At 42.0% G+C, this 20,267-nt stretch overlaps 1 protein-coding gene across 1 annotated transcript in view; it reads right to left on the bottom strand.

Annotated features, from left to right (window-relative positions):
- LOC129106900 (1-phosphatidylinositol 4,5-bisphosphate phosphodiesterase beta-1) overlaps window positions 1-20,267 on the bottom strand; it is a 113,563-nt gene that overhangs the window by 68,648 nt on the left and 24,648 nt on the right. Inside the window, exon 3 of the mRNA XM_054618173.1 lies at window positions 13,128-13,196. Within this exon, the coding sequence (XP_054474148.1) occupies window positions 13,128-13,196 (69 nt within the window). The remainder of the gene's footprint in view (window positions 1-13,127; window positions 13,197-20,267) is intronic.

The following is a 20,267-nucleotide window of genomic DNA, read 5'->3' as shown; positions in this document are numbered from 1 at the left end:
TGACATAATTCTCACTTGCTTTTCAAGTAATAGGATTTATTAGACTGCACGAGGCTACAATACGTGTTAAGTGGACATGTTTTTCCTGAGAGCATCTCTGGGAAGTGTTACACTTGTGAAACAGAACCTGCAGTCTGTCAGCTACAAAGAAAACAATGTGGTGTCCAGAATGGATGTGGCTAAACAAATGGCTGCAAACAAATGTAGTACAACTTCCTGTGGAAACAAATGTGCAGAAAGTGAAATCATTCAAGGAGAAAAAAAAAAAAGACCACAATCTTTGGATCCAAACTCAGTTCGTCCCATCATTTAACGAAGAAAAACAATTGAGGGCGGAAAAAAAAGAAAGCCAATGTGGCTTCCATCTCCATTTGCTCTGGCTCTTTGGAGAGGAAATAGTTTGTGAGAGCTCTTTGGTCTCTGGAGCAGCAACATTAAGAATCAGACATTTTCTTTTCCGGCCCTCCTGAGATTTACTATCGAAAACCAATTAAGGATTCGGCGTGCTTGTGTGCTTGGAAGGGATCTTAGGAGGCAATGAAAAGGTCCCTTAAACACACACATTTATACACACAGCCACTAAACTGATCACATGAGCACTGCGTCCCCCCTCAGGTCTCACCTATGTGATTAATGGTGTTAGGAGCTGACTGGTATGACCAAAGCGGCAATCAACACAATTCCCAGGAGCTGCTCTCCCATCTCATCCATCCTACACCATCCGTTCACCCGCATGTCCTTCATAAATAGATGGATGATAACAGTATGGTGGGAAAACTTGGACGAGATATTGATCAACCCAATTAAATCTGAACAAATTAGAGAGGAAAGGGGAGAAAACCTTCTTCTGCCTGCAGGCTTCTCTGGATGTTTATTAACGATGCAATTGCAGAGTCAGGTTTCAAAAATGTGATATCTAGAGCTAGACATTATCAATGATCGTAAGCGCGGCTTCATTAGCATTCCTGATCATAAGCAAAGATTATAGTTTCCAATTAAAATGATGAGTCATTTGAGACGTTTGACCCCCAAATTCATCAAACTTTAAAAGCTAGATTTATTTCTACAAAAATCTTTCAAGGATATTAAGCTAGCTGTGCCAGTGGAGCTTCATAACACCAAAGTCCGTCCAATGGCTGACTATTTCGTGAACATTTAAAGGACCACAGAAAAGCAAGCAAAAGTCACATTTGCTGGGCTTCATTGAGAGCAGATGCTGCAATAGACGTAAAGTTTGATATTTACTCAAGTGTTCAGTCAAGCAGCAAAAAGAACTTGTAAGTTTTTTAACTCATGTCCCTCAATCACTTTGAGAATCACTAGTCTTGAACCGCTGACAGATCTCAGCGAATGTTGCTCCAATTACTGCAGTTAAACAAACTCCCTAGAGTGACGGAGACACATCAGCCAAAACAGACCGGATAGAAGGGAAGAGGTGTGAACGTTTCTGGATGAGAGGGGACTTAATTAGTGGTTCATGCGATTGTTCCTACGCTCTCCTGTCAAATGTAAAGTTACCGTGTGTCAGGGAGCCTTTCCTGCCCTCGTTAGCCCTGTCTTTTGTCCTCTCCTCCTTATGGTTTCCACGGCAACAGACCCATCAGACTGGTCATAACCCTTCATATTTCAGGCTCATCTGCAAGGTGGGGGCGATGAACATTGGTGTGCATGTGTGTGTGTGTACCAGTGTGGAGGCCAATGAATATCTCTACTGAATGTTAATTCCATTCTTTGTCCAGTAAATGTTGTTGCATTTATAAGAAGGGATCATTTTCTGATATACAGAGGCTATTTGAGAGACTGACATCACTTCATTTTCATTTTTTTCTAATGTAATGAATGTCAATGAATTGAAACTGATTGATTGTTCTGTATAGATGAACAGCTAAATCCAGACGGAGACCAGTCGATACCAGCGCGTCTAAGAGCCGCTGATTGTAGACTTAAGTCACCTGGCAGTGGCAGGCTAAACGAGCTTCAGACATGATTCATGGCCGCTTGTCAGATTGATCTGATACAGATCTTTAGTAAATGTAGCTTTTATCTGGCCACCAGCTACAAAAGGCACAGTACACACCTCCGAGTTAGTCAACCTTAAAGCCGTTGAGAGTGCATGAAAGGAAGCTTCGAGTCTGGCATTTTGGCCGTCGCCATGTTGTTTTTCTTTTGCAACCAGGAGTGAAACTAGAGAGAAGTGCAACCGAGCTCTGAATAAGTCATTTTTAGGCAATTACAATTGACTTACATGACTGAAAACACATTGTGAAAGGGTTGAAGTAAGAAGACAAAAACACAGACAAGTCCTGAACTGGACAACGCCGTGGTAGCTACCTGTCAATCGCAAGGTAGCCACGCCCTAAAGCATACCCTGCTTTATTGTCTATTTCAATCTAAATGGGACCTAATTTACTCAATGAACATCATGCTGTATTGAAGAAGACTTCAAACTAGCAATTGGAACCATAAACTCATGTTTACAATGTTTACTGAGGGAATAAATCAGGTATGAAGTAGGTTTATTTTCTCATAAACTTCTTTTTGCAACCAGAGGAGTCACACATATGGACCATGACATGAAAGGGTACTTGACCTTATCTGGTGTGTGTGGATAGATCGATCTATCTATACTGTAAGTGTGGACTGGTCTGTAGGAGCTTAATTGAAAGACAAATGGGGTTCCATGTTAACACCGATTTTTCCTCACCAACGTAAATGCCGACAGACTTATTTGATCGGGTCCAGTTCCACTGGGTAAACCCTAATGCGTTAACAAAATGTCACATCTGATTTCATTGAAACCATCAAGTTACTGGAATAGACTGATACCAGCACAGTGACGATGGTCCAGCAATGCTTTTGTTTCAGTGTTGAAAGTTTTTAGCAGTTTAGTTCTTTCAAGACTTAAAGGTCCTGGCTGCTGAGTTGGGTATATATCTAATCATTTCTCCTCCCAGTGATACAGATCAAACCTCCTTCTACACAACCTTTATATCTGTATGTGTTCCAATGTTTTTATCACTTTTTTAGATAATCAAATTGCAATCCTTCTTCCATTGTTTTGTTATATAATGCTTTTGTTTTTGTCTTCCTCTCCTGTGTGTGGATTGCTTTGTGAATCAATGAGTCTTTCTGATTCCATCTAACCAATAGTCTTCTGTTTCAATTTCTCATGATACAATGTGCAGCGCACAGAGTTGACTTTGCCAAATTCAATAAGTGGGTTAACTAAGGAACAAATACACTGTGAATGTCTTATATTATTGGATGTAACAGCTTGTTTGTGAAGCTTTGGGTGAAAAATGATTTTTATTTGTTTTGGCTGAGACATAAAGCATAGAACTAAACCCCCCCCTGTTCTCTCTTTTATGTTATTTTCATTACCAAGCTAAAATAATACAAAGGAAGAATACTCTTTTCCTGGGTAAATTGTTTCAGACATACCAGATAGGGGTTTGCTAAAGGTGGGAACTTTACCTGCACAGGTGCACCATTGTGCTCCCTCCAGCCTTTTCACCGAGATAGTCATCTCTGGATGCGCTCTGGTAACTTTCCCTTTGCTCTGACACAGGCTGCTCTGTTCATCACAGTCTCTATTTCATCTGTTCATTCATTCGGTCATTCTTTTCCTCATTCATCTCGGTCCAGCAGCTTCCCGTCTCACGTTAGCTGGGAACAGGAAGTAGCTTCAGAGGTAGTCCAAAGAGAGAGCGAGAGAGCATCACCTTCCATTCCTCCGTGAGCGGTAATGAGATGGCCAGCTTCTCACCGGGGGAATTCATCCGTGTGCAGGGATAACCTAAGTAATCGACTGGAGAATCAAACCCAAACCCATCAGGATCCAGCATGCGTATCTTCTCTTTGCTTTTTTTTAATTTTTATTTTCTCTCTCTGCTGAACCTTTCTCAATCCCTTCTGCCGCTGCTCGCCTGGAGGTTACATCCATGAGTGATGCTGATCAATTGCTTGTCTTTGACTGATGACAAATGGCACTGCGGTTTCTTTTATGAAAATCAATAAGTCCTAAAACCGTTTAATTTAATCACCTCTTACTGCAAACTGCTATTTACCTAGCGGCCGTATTACTGTATCCAACCTCTTCTCCACATATTGGCGCTGACTGAATTGACTAAAAAGAGAGCGAAAAAGAGTCAAATGTTGAGTGGAAGATTCATGCTTGGTAGTGCAGAAACTTCGGGGTCTGAAAAGTGAAACCAATGCGATAGTGCCTTAAACTTGCATTCTTTCTAATGGCCATTAGGGGGCGACTCATTTTGGTTGTAACAAAGAAATCAGATTGTATGGAAGTCTATGAGAAAATGACTCTACTTCTCTATTGATTTATTACCTCAGTAAACATTGTAAACATGAGTTTATGGTCTCAGTCTCTACTTTCAAGTCTTCTTCAATACAGCATGATGTTCATTTAGTAAATGATGGTCCCATTTAGAGTAAAATAGACCATGAAGCAGGGTATGCTTTAGGACCCTTTCGCAGTGTGCTTTCAGTTCATCAGAGACTGAGTACAAAATGATGTACTCAGAGTTCAGTTGTACTTTGCTTCACCCTCACTTATGGTTGAAAAAAAACAAGAAGGCGACGGCCAAAATGCCAAACTCGTGGCTTTGAAACGGTGACCACATCTTATATACAGCCTACGGTGATGGCATGTTTATTTCAGAACTCAATATAACACAGCGTGTGCGTGAGTGCGTGAATCTAAATTGGGAGTGTGTGGGACTTCTCCCTCCAGACCCTGTCAGCTGACAGACAGTTCGGTCATGCCTCTGTGCACTGAAATGTCTCCGAGTCCGCTGGGGGAGGAAAGCAACACTTCCATTCATTCACATTTACCACAAACAAATATATATATTTTTCATTCAATTATTGTCTTTATTTTATTCTACTCCAACCCATGAGCATTCTGACAGAGCTCCTCAGTCTTTTATGAAAAGTCACATTCAGCTTCAGCATAGACGTTTCATAAAATCCTGATTGCTTTGAGCTTTGAAATAGAAGAAAAAAAGCTAAAAACTGATTCATAACTACAGTTTGGCACCAATCCATACAAACTGTAAAAGATAATCGTTTACTTGTTAAAGCTATTTCTAAGAGCAAAATTCACCTCTCAATTCTGAATACTATCTTGTGCAAAATGTCCAGGACTAAATTGTATTGTTGACTATTGGTGCTTTTACAAAATATTTACAAAATTAGATTTTGATAAATAATCATTGTAGTGTGGACATAATGACTATGTGGGTAAATGCAAGTAATAGAACAGCTAGAACCGTCGGTTCAGAAAATGACATCACTTCACTGTAATGCATATAGAAAGAATTCCGCTCTGCACTACTACTGTAGTACAAAAGCCACAGATATAATTCCCTCAATCTCCATTCGTCTCTTGAACACACACACACACACACACACACAAACACACACACGCTCTCTATCCGTCTCTCAGCCTCTCTGACAAAGGCCTTGGTGGAGACTCATTATCATTGATTGTCCTCCCACGTTTTCCTTTTACATTCAGCTGCTCATCTCCCAAACCATCAGTGCTTGTTTTGCACAATTGCCATTCTTAAGGATTTGATCATTAATACGCTACCAAACACTTATGGTCTCAGGTCCACTATTTCAACACACTGATATGTGACACTAATCTATGGTCAATCATCGGGAGCAAGACGTGCTGCCAACTAAATATAAACTGCTATTTCTCTTGGACAACAGTTGTGCAGCAGGGGAGATCAGGGTTTTTGAATTGCTTTTGAGACGATGGTTGTTTGCATTTAAATACCTCCTGCAGACATTATCATTGAAACACACTGAAAATAACACATCTACGCAGCACAGATATTATCATTCTCCACACACACACACACACACACAAATAAAGCATCGGCTCTGTGAGAAGCTGATCCGCAGCTCAACTGGACTTGCTATAAATGTTGCGTGTCACAATATGCCACCAGCAGCAGATGCACCTGCACACTCATCAAAGCTGTTATTAGGCTATGTTTGGAGATTTTTTCTGTTTCTAGAGGAATCTCCTTCTGCCACTGTAAAGCAAACCAGAAATTAAAGCTACCGTGGGCTGCTGAGAAACGTTTGACATATCAGCAGAGGTCGTATATCTTGACCGGCTGTCACTCATTTCATTACGGTTGCAGACTCTTCCTTTGACAGCGCACAGCGTTCATCACAAGCCCACAGTCGCCCGGGCGTTCCATGCACTGTGACTGAACTCGTGTGACGTAATGTTTCCATGCTTTCTCAGCCATTCATCTTGTCATGCAGGAGGGTGGGAGTGTCCAGGGTCAGACTAAGGCCTTGCCCATGGCAACGTCGTTAGATTTGAAAGGGCTGTGATTGTTGCAGCTGGAGCTCACACTGTGACACAATCCTTCATCGATACACGCCAGACAGCACAGATGACGGAAATAAGCACTGTAACAGCGAGAGCCTTCAAGCCCCTCGACGAAAAAGAAAACATGCCTTAGAGAGAAGATTTTAAAAAAGCATTCCTTGCTTGTACTATTAATTTTTAAGAAGCTGTTATTATTTATTTATTTTCTCCTTTGTTTGAGCCGAAAGGGACGATATGGGTCTGTTTTCTGGTTTGTAACCAAAGAAAAGAAGCACGGATTTGACGAGGCACCGCTCCACATTTTCCAAAAATAAACACCAGGACACTGATACTGTATGAACAGTTCTGTGTTGACTGTCTGAACTATGTAATCACCTCTGAAAACACTGTCACAACACAGCCGCCTTGACTGTGCATTAGATACGGGCACATCTAAACCCCACAGTAGCTCGCTGTGCACTCTGAGGAGCTGTTTAGCACTTACTGCTGGGGCGGACGGAGCTTTGTTGGCCAGACAGAGCGCTGGTGATAATGGCCTGCTGGCCTCTCCTAGATCCCGTTACACTGCTGGGGACACACAAGCTGCTCTGCATTTAGCAGCAGTCCTCTCTGCTGAGAGCTTAGACTGTAACTGAGCTGGCGGCCACTTCCTCTCACCTCACAATAAGAGCCTGAAGGAACAGATACCTCTGGAGGAAATGAATAACATAGCCTTGATTCTGCTGCTGACTTCTGTCTGCTCATTACATTTTTATTCACTGTCAACACAACATGGATCAAATAAAGCCATATAAGAATTTATTTTTCAAATGAAGTGTTGCTGTTGATGTTAAGGACCTAGAGAACATAATCCATCTTTTAATATTACCCTACTGTAGAAGCAGGATTGTGGTTGCTTCCCAGTTTGTTTTTGGAGTTGAGAAAGATTTCCATGTGTTTCTTTGCTGATAACACCACCTTTGTTAACGATCCTCTATGAAAAACATCCCAGAAATCAATTTGTTCCCCTCTCAGTTCATTTTGATTATTTTAACATCCACCAGCAAGCATGCCTTGTGTGTGTGTGTGTGTGTGTGTGTGTGTGTGTGTGAAATCCACCAATACTGCAAACCAGAGTGTGGTTGCTGATTTGAGTACAACCCCTTTTGTGTCTGTGTGTGTGAGCATGCAAGAGTCCACACAACCATTTGCCACACTCAGTCAGCAGTGCCTCAGCCTGATCCTATGCATCATGGGATGGATGAGCTACGTGATCCTCATGTCTAATTTAACACACAGGCTGCAAAATAATTCACCTCGAATGTAGCCGACTCCGGCTGGGGTAAGATAAGGATATCTGGATTATCAGACCACATTCTGCCCTCCAATAGCAGCTGTACTTGATTTCTTACAGACACTAGAAAAAAATGGAAAGACCTGAGAATGAAGTCTGAGGTATAGAACTCTAAATCATTAAGGTTTTCCATTTCCAAGATGTATGTACAATACTGAACTGCACGGCCACTGAGCACAAGCACAACATTTCTCAGACAGATATCTCTTCGGTTGTCAAAGAGACAGAGAGAAAGCATGTAATTTCGTCTGTCAGACACCTACTGTAAGCAGCATGGTGAGATGCTGATTACATTTTCCCTCTTGCCAGTTCTGCTAAGAGAGAACAATTGAGACAGAAGAACGGCTCCAGGAAGCAGAGGGGCGGCCTGACAATAATGCACCCTCTCGCTGGGAAAGGAGACGGAGTGAAGTCGAAGTTTTCTGAACATAGTGGTGTACTCGAGAGATTGCAGATGTGACTTTGGTTGTTTGGTTGGTGCTGAGGAGAGGGAACATGCTGTGTAGGAACAAACTAATCGGCAAATTTAATTAGGAGACAATATGAGGGAATGGTTTGAACCAGTGGGGTCTGGTACCGTGAAAAGGGGCTTTGGACACATCCCATTTTTTCCCAAAATGTATTGACATATATATATATATGTATCACATGTATTTCATACACATGTATGTAGTAAATCATGTGTTTTCTCTTTCAGTTTTAACATGGAACTTGTGAACTGTTTGGCACTACGTTACTGTCCATCGTCAGGGTTTCATTTAACTACAAAAAAGACTCTTTTGGACCTTCCCTTTAAATGTTTGAAATAAATTTGAGTCTTATAAAGACAGTATTAAAGTGACATATACCAATGGAAGGCTACCTTTGATCAAATATCAGGTGGTTCTGAAATGAATTATCTCCACTGCATGTGTCTTCATGGGTCAGTTGTATACTTTTTAGGTTTTTTGAGACCCTGTCGATTGAATAAACCTTTGTCCTAGGTAGGAAATTTACATTTCGAGAAGCAATGTGCCTTTTTGAAACAAATTATTTGAGAAAATAATACTACTAGATAATACTAAATACTTGATCTGTGCAAGGTAAAAGAAAAAAACAAATTAATGTTCAATCAAAGGGTCTGAGACCAACTTCGGTCTGAAGTTTCAATCAAAGGGTCCTGAAAGACTCAATAGCTAATTTTAAGGTGGTTTCTAAATCATAAGATTTATAATAAAGTTTTTCCTTAAAATGTCTTCTTTGAACTGCAAAACATTGATTCACAAATATGAACAGCCAGCCAGAGCCGCAACAGGTTTCCTGATTGTCAACTTTATTGGACCCTCTTTGGACCAATTTGATCCAGTGCCTTTCGTGAGGAGCTGTATTAAAGCAGGACATTAGCAAGAAAGAGGCGAATATTCTGTTGCAGAGCACAGTTGTGGCGCTGTGAAGTTGTGTGCTCGGCCTCACTGTCACACAAAATAAGCTTTAGTGATGTGTGTGCAAAATGTCTACAGCCTAGTTGCCTTGGATCTATAAAATATATTGAGTCCGTGGGGGCGGGGTGGTCAGTTGCCAGCGGGTAAACGCACACTATTCATAGTGCATGAAAGAGCCACCACAGTTTTAACTTGGGTAAAGGACAACCGGCCTCTACACCCATTTGAATACTCCATGATAACCAATGCATGTGAAAAGAACCATAAAAAATGAGAGGCACGCTTCATGCCCATTCCATGCGTTGAATATTACAAATCTGCCAGCTATTTGTGGCTATATGAAGTGGATGAATATTAGCGCTTTGCTTTGCTCACCAGGCCTTTGGGTGTGTGGTTTATTGCTGGAGCCATCCGTCAAACAAAGGTTGTCATTCTGACAAGCGGCCGATCTAATCAGCCTGAGCTACGACGGGTCGGACACATGCTAATTAGCATCATGATTGTCGGCACAGCGGAACAAAGGCTACTGGTTTTATCCTGTTTCGTAGTTCTGCTCAGCATGTGTTTGTGTATAGAGTATATACATCACAGCCACGTGCAAGTGGTAGTGAGCGTTCCTCTCCATCAAGTGTATTTGTGTTCAGTGTGTTCAGTGTGTGTGTGTGTGTGTGTGTGTGTGTGTGTTTCTTGACAGTGAAAATGTATGAATCACAACTGAGGAGCTTGGAGCCCGTGGGCAGGGTGGCATAAGTTCATCAGAGGGCAGACGTGCCGCCCACACGCTGTGACGAGCCGATGAACACAGCAGCGGGCTCAGAACATAAATGGCGACCGGACAGAAATTCCGACGATGTTCAAAGACAATATGAAGAAACTCGAGCTGTTGTAGAAACAAGAGCTCAAAACAGCCTTTCCATCTGGAGTCCATTTCCAGTCTGTTGAGAATGATTGCGTCGGAGTCTGACAATATTTGGGCTTAGACGCGGGTCTCATGAGTGGCACAATAAAAGCACTTCTGAAGCTTTTTACCGGCATGTCATCACGAGTTCAACATCTCGTCTCGTTTCGGTGAGTGCGTTGGTTTCCAGCATTTGCATGAATGAATGAATGCTGCCAAGGGAGCTCTTGAGCGAGAGAAGAAAAGAGCGGTACGGGCTTTAAAGAGTAGAGAGCATATAAATATAAAATCAACAGACGCAACAACAAGACGGTAAAAAAATGGGAGTCTTATGTGCAGTTTGACTTGAAGACTATTCAATTTAAACTGGAAATAATGGTGACTGGAAAAATATTTTCCTCTTTCAATCTGCTTCTGCTTCATTTAACCTCTCATGTGGGTGCAACATTGGACAGAGAGCACTTACAAATCCATAATGTATCGATCAGTTTCAGTAATAACTTTTGACTAGGGTTGATTCAAATTTGTTTAAAACGTTTAAATTAGGGCTTGGCAATAATTCCATATGATTGGAATCATCTTTCAGTTGAATAATATCATGATTAATCATATATGTAGATATCATGATATACAATTACGTCATCTGAATTGATGAAAACACGCACATACCAACACAAATGTTTCAGAAAATCTGATTATTTTGCACTTAAGTTGTTACTTAAAAGAGAAAATACTTTTAATTTGTCATGTATTTAAGTTACTCAAAAGAATAGAAAAGAAACAGACAACTAATTTAATGAACTCCTAGAAAACATGCCATATTGTGATATATATCGTCACATAGAAATGTATTATATATATCGTGAGATATATCGTTACCGTGAAATTAAATAATCTATATTGTGATATAAACTGCTACCTAGAAATGAAATGATCTATATCGTGGTATATATCGTAACATAGAAATTAAACTATGTATATATATCGCGATATATACCGCTTCCTAAAAATAAAATTATCTATATCGTGATGGGAGGTTTTGGCCATATCGTCCTGCCAAAGTTCAAATGTCATTATTGTGTATTTTTAAGCACATTTTCTGTGTGGCACTCCGACACGTGACTCATATGTGTGTTTTACTGTCAACAATTCAGATTTCTGTACTTGTGTAAATCAGTTGTATGTGTTCTGCACAACCAACACCATCATTTCAAAAAGATTTTTGTTTGAATAGGAAAAAAAAATCTTTCAGCTTTTGTGCATTTCTCTCAGGCTTAAGTTAGCAGCATCATGATCACTGTCAACCTTCACCATTATGACAAGATCCTTTAAACGTTTGAACGAGAAACACTTGAGAAGCAAGCTGTGGAAAGTGCCGTCCACTTACAGCCACCGCTGTCTGGTATTATTTCTCGTGACGTCTTTCTTTGAACATCTCTGTGTCCTTCCTCTCATCCTTCTGCAGACCTTACAGAAAAATCCTCCCCTTGCTTTTCCCTCTCATCCCCACAGTCTCTTCATCACTCCCCCCTCCCTCTCCCCTTTCCTCTCCTCATCCCATCAACTCTTCAGACAATGTGTCTCACTGGAGCTACCATTACAATGCCCAGGGTGCATCACCGCTCCATCAACCAGTAATGGATTTCCAATGCTTCGACCATCTTACCTGTCACGTGGTCGTGTCTCCTCTCCGGGTTGCATCACTCTGTAAGCTGTTTAGAAATGCATGAATCCTCTCAGTGTTATATTGTACTCATTCCATCATTACTCACTCCCCCAAACAGAGCAGCAGAGCGCGACCCCCACTCGCTTCCCCCGCTGCACCGAGTCAAAACGATGAAGACTGACACTGCTATGTAGCAGCGGCTCATCACTAGACTAAATAGATCCAACGGATGTGTGAAATTGAGTAATTAAGCAGGTATATATATATATATATATATATATATATATATATATATATATATATATAATAAGAAAGTGCAAAAGAATGCAGGTTATTGTTCTCATCATTGCTTGGCAAGTGGGAATTTAACAGCGAGAACTGATTTTTGGCTTTGTCTCTGCACCACAATGTGCCAAATTCATTTGACAGTTTGCAGCGTGCCAGATAAAAAGAAAAAAGAATATGTGTACAAATTATTTTCTCATCGCTCACAATCAAAATGCCTTTTTAATTGGCTGTGAAATAACAATTTGGATACCCTCGGAAAAATGGAAACCATCCATGCACTGTGTGGGTTTGAATTCAAATCGTGTTTGTCAATCGTAATTGTCATTCAAGCTTCACTTCCTCGCTTTTGTCTTCACATCACGGTCTAAGAACTAAATACATGCAGATGAATTGTGAGCACCATTAATCAGAAGTCCCATCAATGCAAAATATGAAGATCTGAAGGTCATATGAAAGATAATTACACTGGCTACACCTCCCATACAAAACAACTACACCCATTTCTGAACATACAAGTCTCAACAATTACAACCACCTCCAACAATTTCCATCCTGTCTGGAACCGAGTTCACGGATAGATGGATGCAGACAGTGTCTGATTCATAGTCAGGCTCAACACCCACTCATGGCTTTCATTTCTGTGCAAAAATAAACACTTACAAAGCATATCATCACCCAAAAAAAGACCTCCTCTTTCTTCTCAGAACACGGCTCATTGTGTTTCCAGAGCCTCAACGGACAAAAACAAGAACAATATTGAAACTATTGTTCTTTAATATAGCATAGACCACCTAGAATAACTATCTTGTGGTAGTATGTCTCAGCCAACCAGTAAGGTTGTAGTTTACATACATGTCTGTCCAAAATACAATCACTTTATCATTTTATCTTATCAGAAATTTAAATTCATAGCATATCAAATATTGAATTATGGCCAATGAAAACCCAAAACTCTTAGCAGTTCATCCTTGAGTCCAAGTGGTCATTTGTGCCAAATTTAAAGACATTCCCAAGATATTGCATTCATCACAATGGGATGTACGGACAACCCGAAAACGTAGAGCAGAGGAATTGGCAGAGACATTTGAAGAATTGGCACAGTACTTGGGGCTGGGCAAGTAACTCAAATCAGTTAATTGCAGGCTTACCTTTGGCAATTTGGTGCACTTTCCATTTCTGGCATCCTTTATGTACGCTATATCCAGTAGATCCGTATCCTGTAAACAAAAAGAAGTACAGCTAATTCAGTATCAATGTCAACCAATGCAAAGGTTCCAACGACAGACATTCAGAGCCCAAGGGGTGAGCTGTTAGGGATCTAGGCTGAAGGGAAACCTTTTAGCAACCCTTTCCACTTCCAGACCAGCCACCTGTGGCTAAAGGCCCTGTGTGTGTGTGTGTGTGCATGTGTGTGTGAACAAGGGTTTAGGGACACATTAGCCTTAATACTCGATGCCATGTGGGAGTAGTTCAGTACAGATGGATCCTACCCTAATGACACGCTGGCCTACAGAAGCTTCACTAAATGAGGACAAACGTTTAGAGTTCCCATTTTTGACTAATGACCAAGCTAAACGAGCACACACAGGTTCTGGATCTGAATTTCCTCATGATGTCAGGCATGGTGGGTTGTGAGACATGCTAGAAACCAAACAAAATACTCAGCAGCAGCACACCACTGGAATCACTGTTGGTAAGGGAAAAAAACTGGTTGGATGCAAAACACTCCACCCATTCACAATGTTCTGCCACCGCTTGGATGGAGTCGGCTGTGTGAGCAGTGCTGAACTGGCAAAGACACATAACAATGCACCCTAAAGGAGAAAGCCTTGAAAACTACAGAAATATCAACATCACGATTTAACCCAAAAAGTGAAGTATTCAGCATTTTCAGTGAAAGGAAACCTTGGCTCAATCCTTAATTCATTATTGATACGGCAGTGTGGAAAGCCACGTCAGAGCTTTTTTGTTTCATCTTACTGCTCCAATATTTCTTGTAGTGATGCAGAGGAAAAGTTGGACAGAATTCTAAATAACAGCCCTGAAATATTGACACCATGATGCAATGTGCACAGGGAGAGATTGTTTTCAGCATCCTCTCCTGTATGCCAAGTTCAGAAAAGGGCAACCTGTACACACATCACAGATATCCATCAATTCCTCCTCCGTCCATGGACTAACTGTTCCATGCTTATTTGCAATTCCCTTAAAGAGCAGGTAATGTGGTTAGCAGTAAATACACATAAAATACTATCCTGCATCACATCCCTTTATCAGTCTGAATTATCTCTCTGCCTCTCTGAGAGGGAGCCATTAAGGCTGTTCTCATACAGTGTTTGTTGCTTTACCTTGCACTGTTATTCGTAGACATCCCATTAAACCTGTATGTTCTCCACGTAGTCATGAACCAGGAACTCAACCAAGTAGTTTTGTTGCCTAATTCTAACTTAAACCTAGCTAAACCTAAAGTCGCTACCTGTGAAGAAGGAAGTCTATTTTGAAAAGACCATATGCATGTAACGAGTGGAAACTGATACATGTTGCTGGATTTTCTTTGGAGAACGTACGTTTTTTTTGTAAATATCATACGAACTGTTGAGGTAGAATATTAACCAGAGTAAACTATGTGCCCACCCAGCAATTTCTTTCTATACAATGAGTGACAGAGGCTTGACTATCAGACCATCTCAAGGCCATAATGGATCGGCCATTCTTCCTTATCTACAAATCCATACCTACCTCAGTGGTGTTTGTTTTGATTTATTTAAAAAAAATCATCTTAGTTTATGTTAGATGCTGGAGGTACAACAACGGCACATAAACTTGGGACACAGATCATTCGTTTTTCAGTGTAAGGGCATATTTAAAGAAGAAGCATTTCTAGATGCAAACTCTTGGAAACTAGAGTTCGTCAAATATGTGGCCACTTTGCTACAGTAGATGCACAGCCACTGTCTGTCTCCATAGACTGTAAAAGGCGGAAATTAAAGCACTCTATTCCATGGCTGCAATCCACGAGGACAAGTTATTCCCTCTCTGTGGTGCATAGCATCAATTAGGCTGTCCCTGTTTGCACAGAGAGAGCCTCTGAGTCAAAGGTTAACGCCTACATCGGGTCGGCGGATGCCTGCCTTTGAAGTCTCTTTGGAGAGACGGGGCTCCGCATGGGGGGCCTGGTGGAACAGTGGGGCTACAGGAAGCCGCTCGCTGATGGGGTCTTTTTAGTGCCCTCCAGCCCTGCATAGCTAACACAGATCTAAGCCGGTGCAGCGTCACTGGTTACGTATTAACCTATGGAGCCGACCCATTAAAGGTACAGCAGACTGCCTGTATGGGCGACAAGCTGCTAACACAGAAGATAAACGTGTCGCTATTACCGTGACATCCATAAACATGCGTCAGCGTTTGTGTGCGGAGACTTGATCAATGTGCAGAAGTACACTAAAGTTGATGCCAGTGACGTTTTATTCATATTGTCTTGGATTTATATGCGCAGACACCGCACAGTTAGTTAATTAAAGTTTGTTCAGTCAGGAAGTCCAGGCCATCATTTCTCCTGTTCAATATCCCTCATTTGTTTCCACTGACATATGTTCTTTATCTGTTCATTTCTGTCTTAATTTATCACCCCTGCAACTCTTTGCTCTACCTTTCCCTCTCTTATTTCCCACTCTCTCTCTCTCTCTCCATCTCTCTCTGGGCATGTCTGTGTGCATCAAAACAGAAAGCAGGGCTCCAAAGCCTATTAAGATCCACGGCACGTCCAGGAAACAAGCAGGGCCAGCAGGAGAGAAAGTACCAAAAACTAATGAACATGTTTAACATACGCTGGCCCCCGAGCTCTGTTTTCTGTGCCTGATTGTCTATCACTGCTGTGTAGCTGCTGTAAACACAACATCTGCAACATGCTGTCTTTCTTTTAAAATGAAACCAATTCCTTTTTCCAAGCAGTGAGTAAGGAGGGCGGTGTTTGTATAATAGTTTGCAGGAAACTCATCATTGATCTGTGAGTCATTTTGTTGTCAAATACGCCTCTGCTTCAGGCTCTACATCTAATATATATATAGACCATGTTCCTGTTAGACTACTCATTTTCTTTCTTTAATTTGAAGAACAGGCAGCTCGCTCGTGTATGAAATGTGATACACGAAACCTGACTTGAGGCTAGCTGGGAAATGGTCTGTTACAAGGTGCTTTGGAAAAAAGAGTCTTCACTGACGATGGGGCCTCGCAGAGTCGGAAAGGGATGTGTTAGTGTGAGAAGAAAGGGAAGAGGGTTAGGGAAACATGGAATGGGAGATAGAGACAGGGGAAAAGGGATAAGTGGAGGTGGGGAGACTGAAAGCCACAGGTTAGCTTGCTCATTTACAAACAGCATGCTTGACAGCCTCTGGGTTCAAAATGGATGTGCACTCCACAGGGCTCAGGGCCTCTGCTGAGCAACGGAGACCAGAAGAGAAGAAAGTGAAGGCAGGAAAGGGAGGGGGAGGTGAGTACGCACCGAGCAAACGAAGGGGGGAGAGAGGTTTTGTATGGGGAACCATGAAAGGATCACATTGACAGGATTGATTTTTTACCTATTCTTCATTATAATAATAATGAAGAAGCAGAAGGACAGAGATAAAACAAATCATAAATCCAATAAACAAGCTTGTAATGGTTAATTCCATTGTGTCATCTACAGCAATGCATGGTAATGTCTTGGATCCTGTTGCTAGCCAGTCAGATGTGGTTTGTTTACAGGACTGCTGACAAGCTGCTGGTTTGTGTCATGAGGTCACATAGACTGTACTGGTATAACATGTCAGGGTGGCCCCCTCACCCCTTCGTGCCATCTCACGGACCAAAATAAGCTCTCATAAATACAGTATGTATGCCAGGACTCTTTGGAAGCCTGGGAAGCATTCTCTTAGAGTTTTCAAAGGCGCACTGACTCAGGGTCAGAGGACTCTGGGCACAGATGCTTCAACCCTAATCATTTTTACGTGGAACAAAAACACACACTGAAACCAGACAGTTGCTGTGCCGGTCCCTGTGAGTGGCCCTCCAGTGACTCTCGGCTGCCAGGAAACGCGGCCTGTTACGAGGGAAAAGGGCTCGAGGAGAGCTGTGCTTGAACTCGGTTGAGAGTCGCATCCACTCTGCCGCTGCCGTCCTCGGTTCCTATGGAGCGACTCTAAAAAGCCCCACTGTGATTACGTTACAAAACCTCCATATTTGAAGAGGCCGACTGAAGAGATGCATAGAGAGATGCAAAACAGTCGGACAAAAAGAGGAGAAAGCGTGTACGTAGGAGGAAAAATGACCATGTGGACAACACATTTCTGAACTGTGTAAAGAGGCCCTATTACATGTTAAATAATTTCCATTTTCCATGGATTATATGCTTTAATACGCGCTATGAAGCGGAGAATGACAGCAGAAGTCGGAGAGAAATGAGGTATGGCATGCGACAAAGGCCCTGAGCCAAATTGGAGCGTCTGGCATTGCCATGAGACCGCCCAAGGGCCTATTTAGACGGAGCAACTAATTCGCTCTGTTTTTCATCCGTCCACTCTGTTCCATGTCTCCAGTTTTTTCTCCCTTCCCTCTCCTCCTCCTCCTCATAAAAATGTCAATGAAATCTTCAAAACAAATCAAAGCTCTGACATAAGCAACCGACGAAGGACAGTTTCTCGTCACAGTCTGAATGAAAGGCTTTGAAATCGCATTCACCCCACCTTATTTTCCCTCAAACTCTCACTGGATACTGGTTATAAAAAGGTAAAACCTCTCCCAGTAGGCAATAGTAATATCTTGCAGGTGTTGGGTAAGGTCCTTTTCAACATGTCAATATCAACATATCCTCTGGTTAGATTTTCAGCAACCTGCTCCAGTGTTGTGAAATGACAACAGAGCCTCTCGTGCTTATGTGCACATCTAACTTGTCTTTTGTTTAATTATTCCACACATCTTCTGCACATCAACAAGCGTGTTTGATACGTTGAATACAGTTGCTACAGCACTGCCATAACTTGTCTTAAAACAGGAGCGACCATTCTGCTCCACCTTCTCATCGTGGTAAAATGCTGTGAGCATCATCTTTGTTAAATCAAGGCTGGCCAAAATGCTCGGAAACTCGCTTGGAGCTCCACATGTTCTATTACAATACAGGCAAATGTGTGGCTGTGTTGAGAAACATGATGTGTTATGAGATTGTTCATGTTGAAGATAATTTCCGCCACCAAAAGCCAGATTGCCACTCTCCTGCCGCACTTGGCACGATCTGGCGGCTCCGCCTGGTTCAAGAGCCCTCGGAGAGTTGGCAGCTCTGCAGGTGTCCAGAACAACAAAGTCATCCATCTAATGCCTCATCATGTAAATTCAACATTAAGAATTTTATAGCATTTTCTCTGCTTTGCAAAAGCTGGAGCCAGTGCACATCTATAATATATATTTTGAACTGTGATAATAAGAGCCTTCAAGTCTTAATTAATAACCCTACTTTCTATGTGCAGTTGAATAGGCTGCTCATCCATCCAGAGAGATGTTTTAAAAATTGGGCTTCATCTCTAACCTTCACTGCTGCAAAATCTGGGTTTTCAAAAGGGTAAAGTCCTCTTTCTTAGCCAACAGACGAATGTGGTGTGTGGACACAGAGATCTCAGCCAGGCATCCGTAACACAATGTGGGAGCAACACGGTGTTTTTTTTTGTTGCTTGTCTCAAGGTTGAGACGAGCTTTAAGAGTTTGGGCAGCAACTGTCGCTTGTTTCCGTTATCTGTTCTCAATAGAGATTACTGATCTATTATTGTATTATTATTATTATAATCATAGAAGAAGTAAATTGTTTTGTAGGGTCTAGCTTGTGTTCTCCATCCACCTGCCACCTTCAGCAGGTGCAGTCACTCCTTGTCCACACACATCTTTCCAGATTTGACCTAAAGAACGTTCAAACTCTGGACTTCCTTTTGCAGGCTGTCCTTTTGAAAGTTCATTTTCTGATATCCAGACTAATTTCGTTATTTTGTCTTGTGTAATGAACTAATGCTGTTCAGTCCCATTACCTTACAGTGAAATTGCATGTCTACCCTCCTGGACACCAACTACAGTGCAAACTGCTGAGCCAAGCTTCCACAGACTTAATGCAGCTTTTTAAAATGTAGGTGGAGACTTTCCCAAACGCTAGCAGGTTCTGTAGTGAGGATAATGTGCAAGCAAGCTAGAGAGATTAAAGGCTCTGCTTTCCGAATGTATTTCCTCGAACCTTAAGATGTCTTTGAGTTAAATGTCGAGTCAGAATCACGATAACACTCAAAGTAAGTTTATTCGCTAGGCACGTCTAGAATTACGATAAGAAAATCTTTCTTTATGGATTTAGATTCACTGATTCCATCATATCCATGCATACACATGAATCTACATGTGCCTTTTCAGTGGGTTGAATGAGGACATCTGGAAATACATTTAGAGTTAAGTCATAAAAACACAAAATTAAGTCATAAATATGTATGTAATCACTTTGAGTGTCACGGTCAGACAGATGGGGAGAGGACGCAGAGATTAGAGGTCAGAGGGAACGAGGGAAGAAAGGAGACAAAAGCGGCGAGGAGGGTTTGAGGGAGGAATGGTTATGTGGGGGAAAAACCAGTGAGGCCGAGCGATGGAGGAGCGTGGCGGAGGCTGATAGTGGCTATCAGCCTCCGCCACGCTCCGCAAAACAGCCAATGTGGAGATAAAGGCTGCAGGAAGCTTTGTTCTATACATCAGCACGCACATTCCTGCTTTGGTAACACACACGCTCACAAACACAACTCTATAGGGTGTACACGCTCAAACCTCTGCACACACATACACACATACACACAACTCCAACTGCTCTCTATCATCAATCTGCAGCGTCCGCCGTGTTCAGTCATTGTAAACACTCGAGGACTGAGAGCGATGATGTGACCGGCTCTTCGGCTCAAATTTTTCCCCCTTGGAGCACCCGAGACCAATCAAATGTTGGACACACACACACACACACACACACACACACACACACACACACACACATGTGCGGCCACACACCCGCATGCACGGCGACGGATGGAGCGTGGCGAGGGACACTGCAGGGAGTGTACTCCTCGTTGATAGATAGCAGAACCGAGTGGGATGACAGAGAAAGCAAAGCCGCTTCACTCATTTGCCCGTCATCCTCTCTCTCTCTCTCTCTCTCTGTCTTTGTTTCTGCTTCCTCTTTTCCTCGCTCACTCCAGTCCTCTCTTGTCCATCTCTGCCTCCACCATCTTCGACATGTGTCTCTC

This window comes from Anoplopoma fimbria, chromosome 18, assembly GCF_027596085.1.
Source record: "Anoplopoma fimbria isolate UVic2021 breed Golden Eagle Sablefish chromosome 18, Afim_UVic_2022, whole genome shotgun sequence".
NCBI classification, from domain to species: Eukaryota; Metazoa; Chordata; class Actinopteri; order Perciformes; family Anoplopomatidae; genus Anoplopoma; species Anoplopoma fimbria.
The sequence above is the reverse complement of the archived record's forward strand: the minus strand, read 5'-3'. Positions and strand labels throughout refer to the sequence as shown.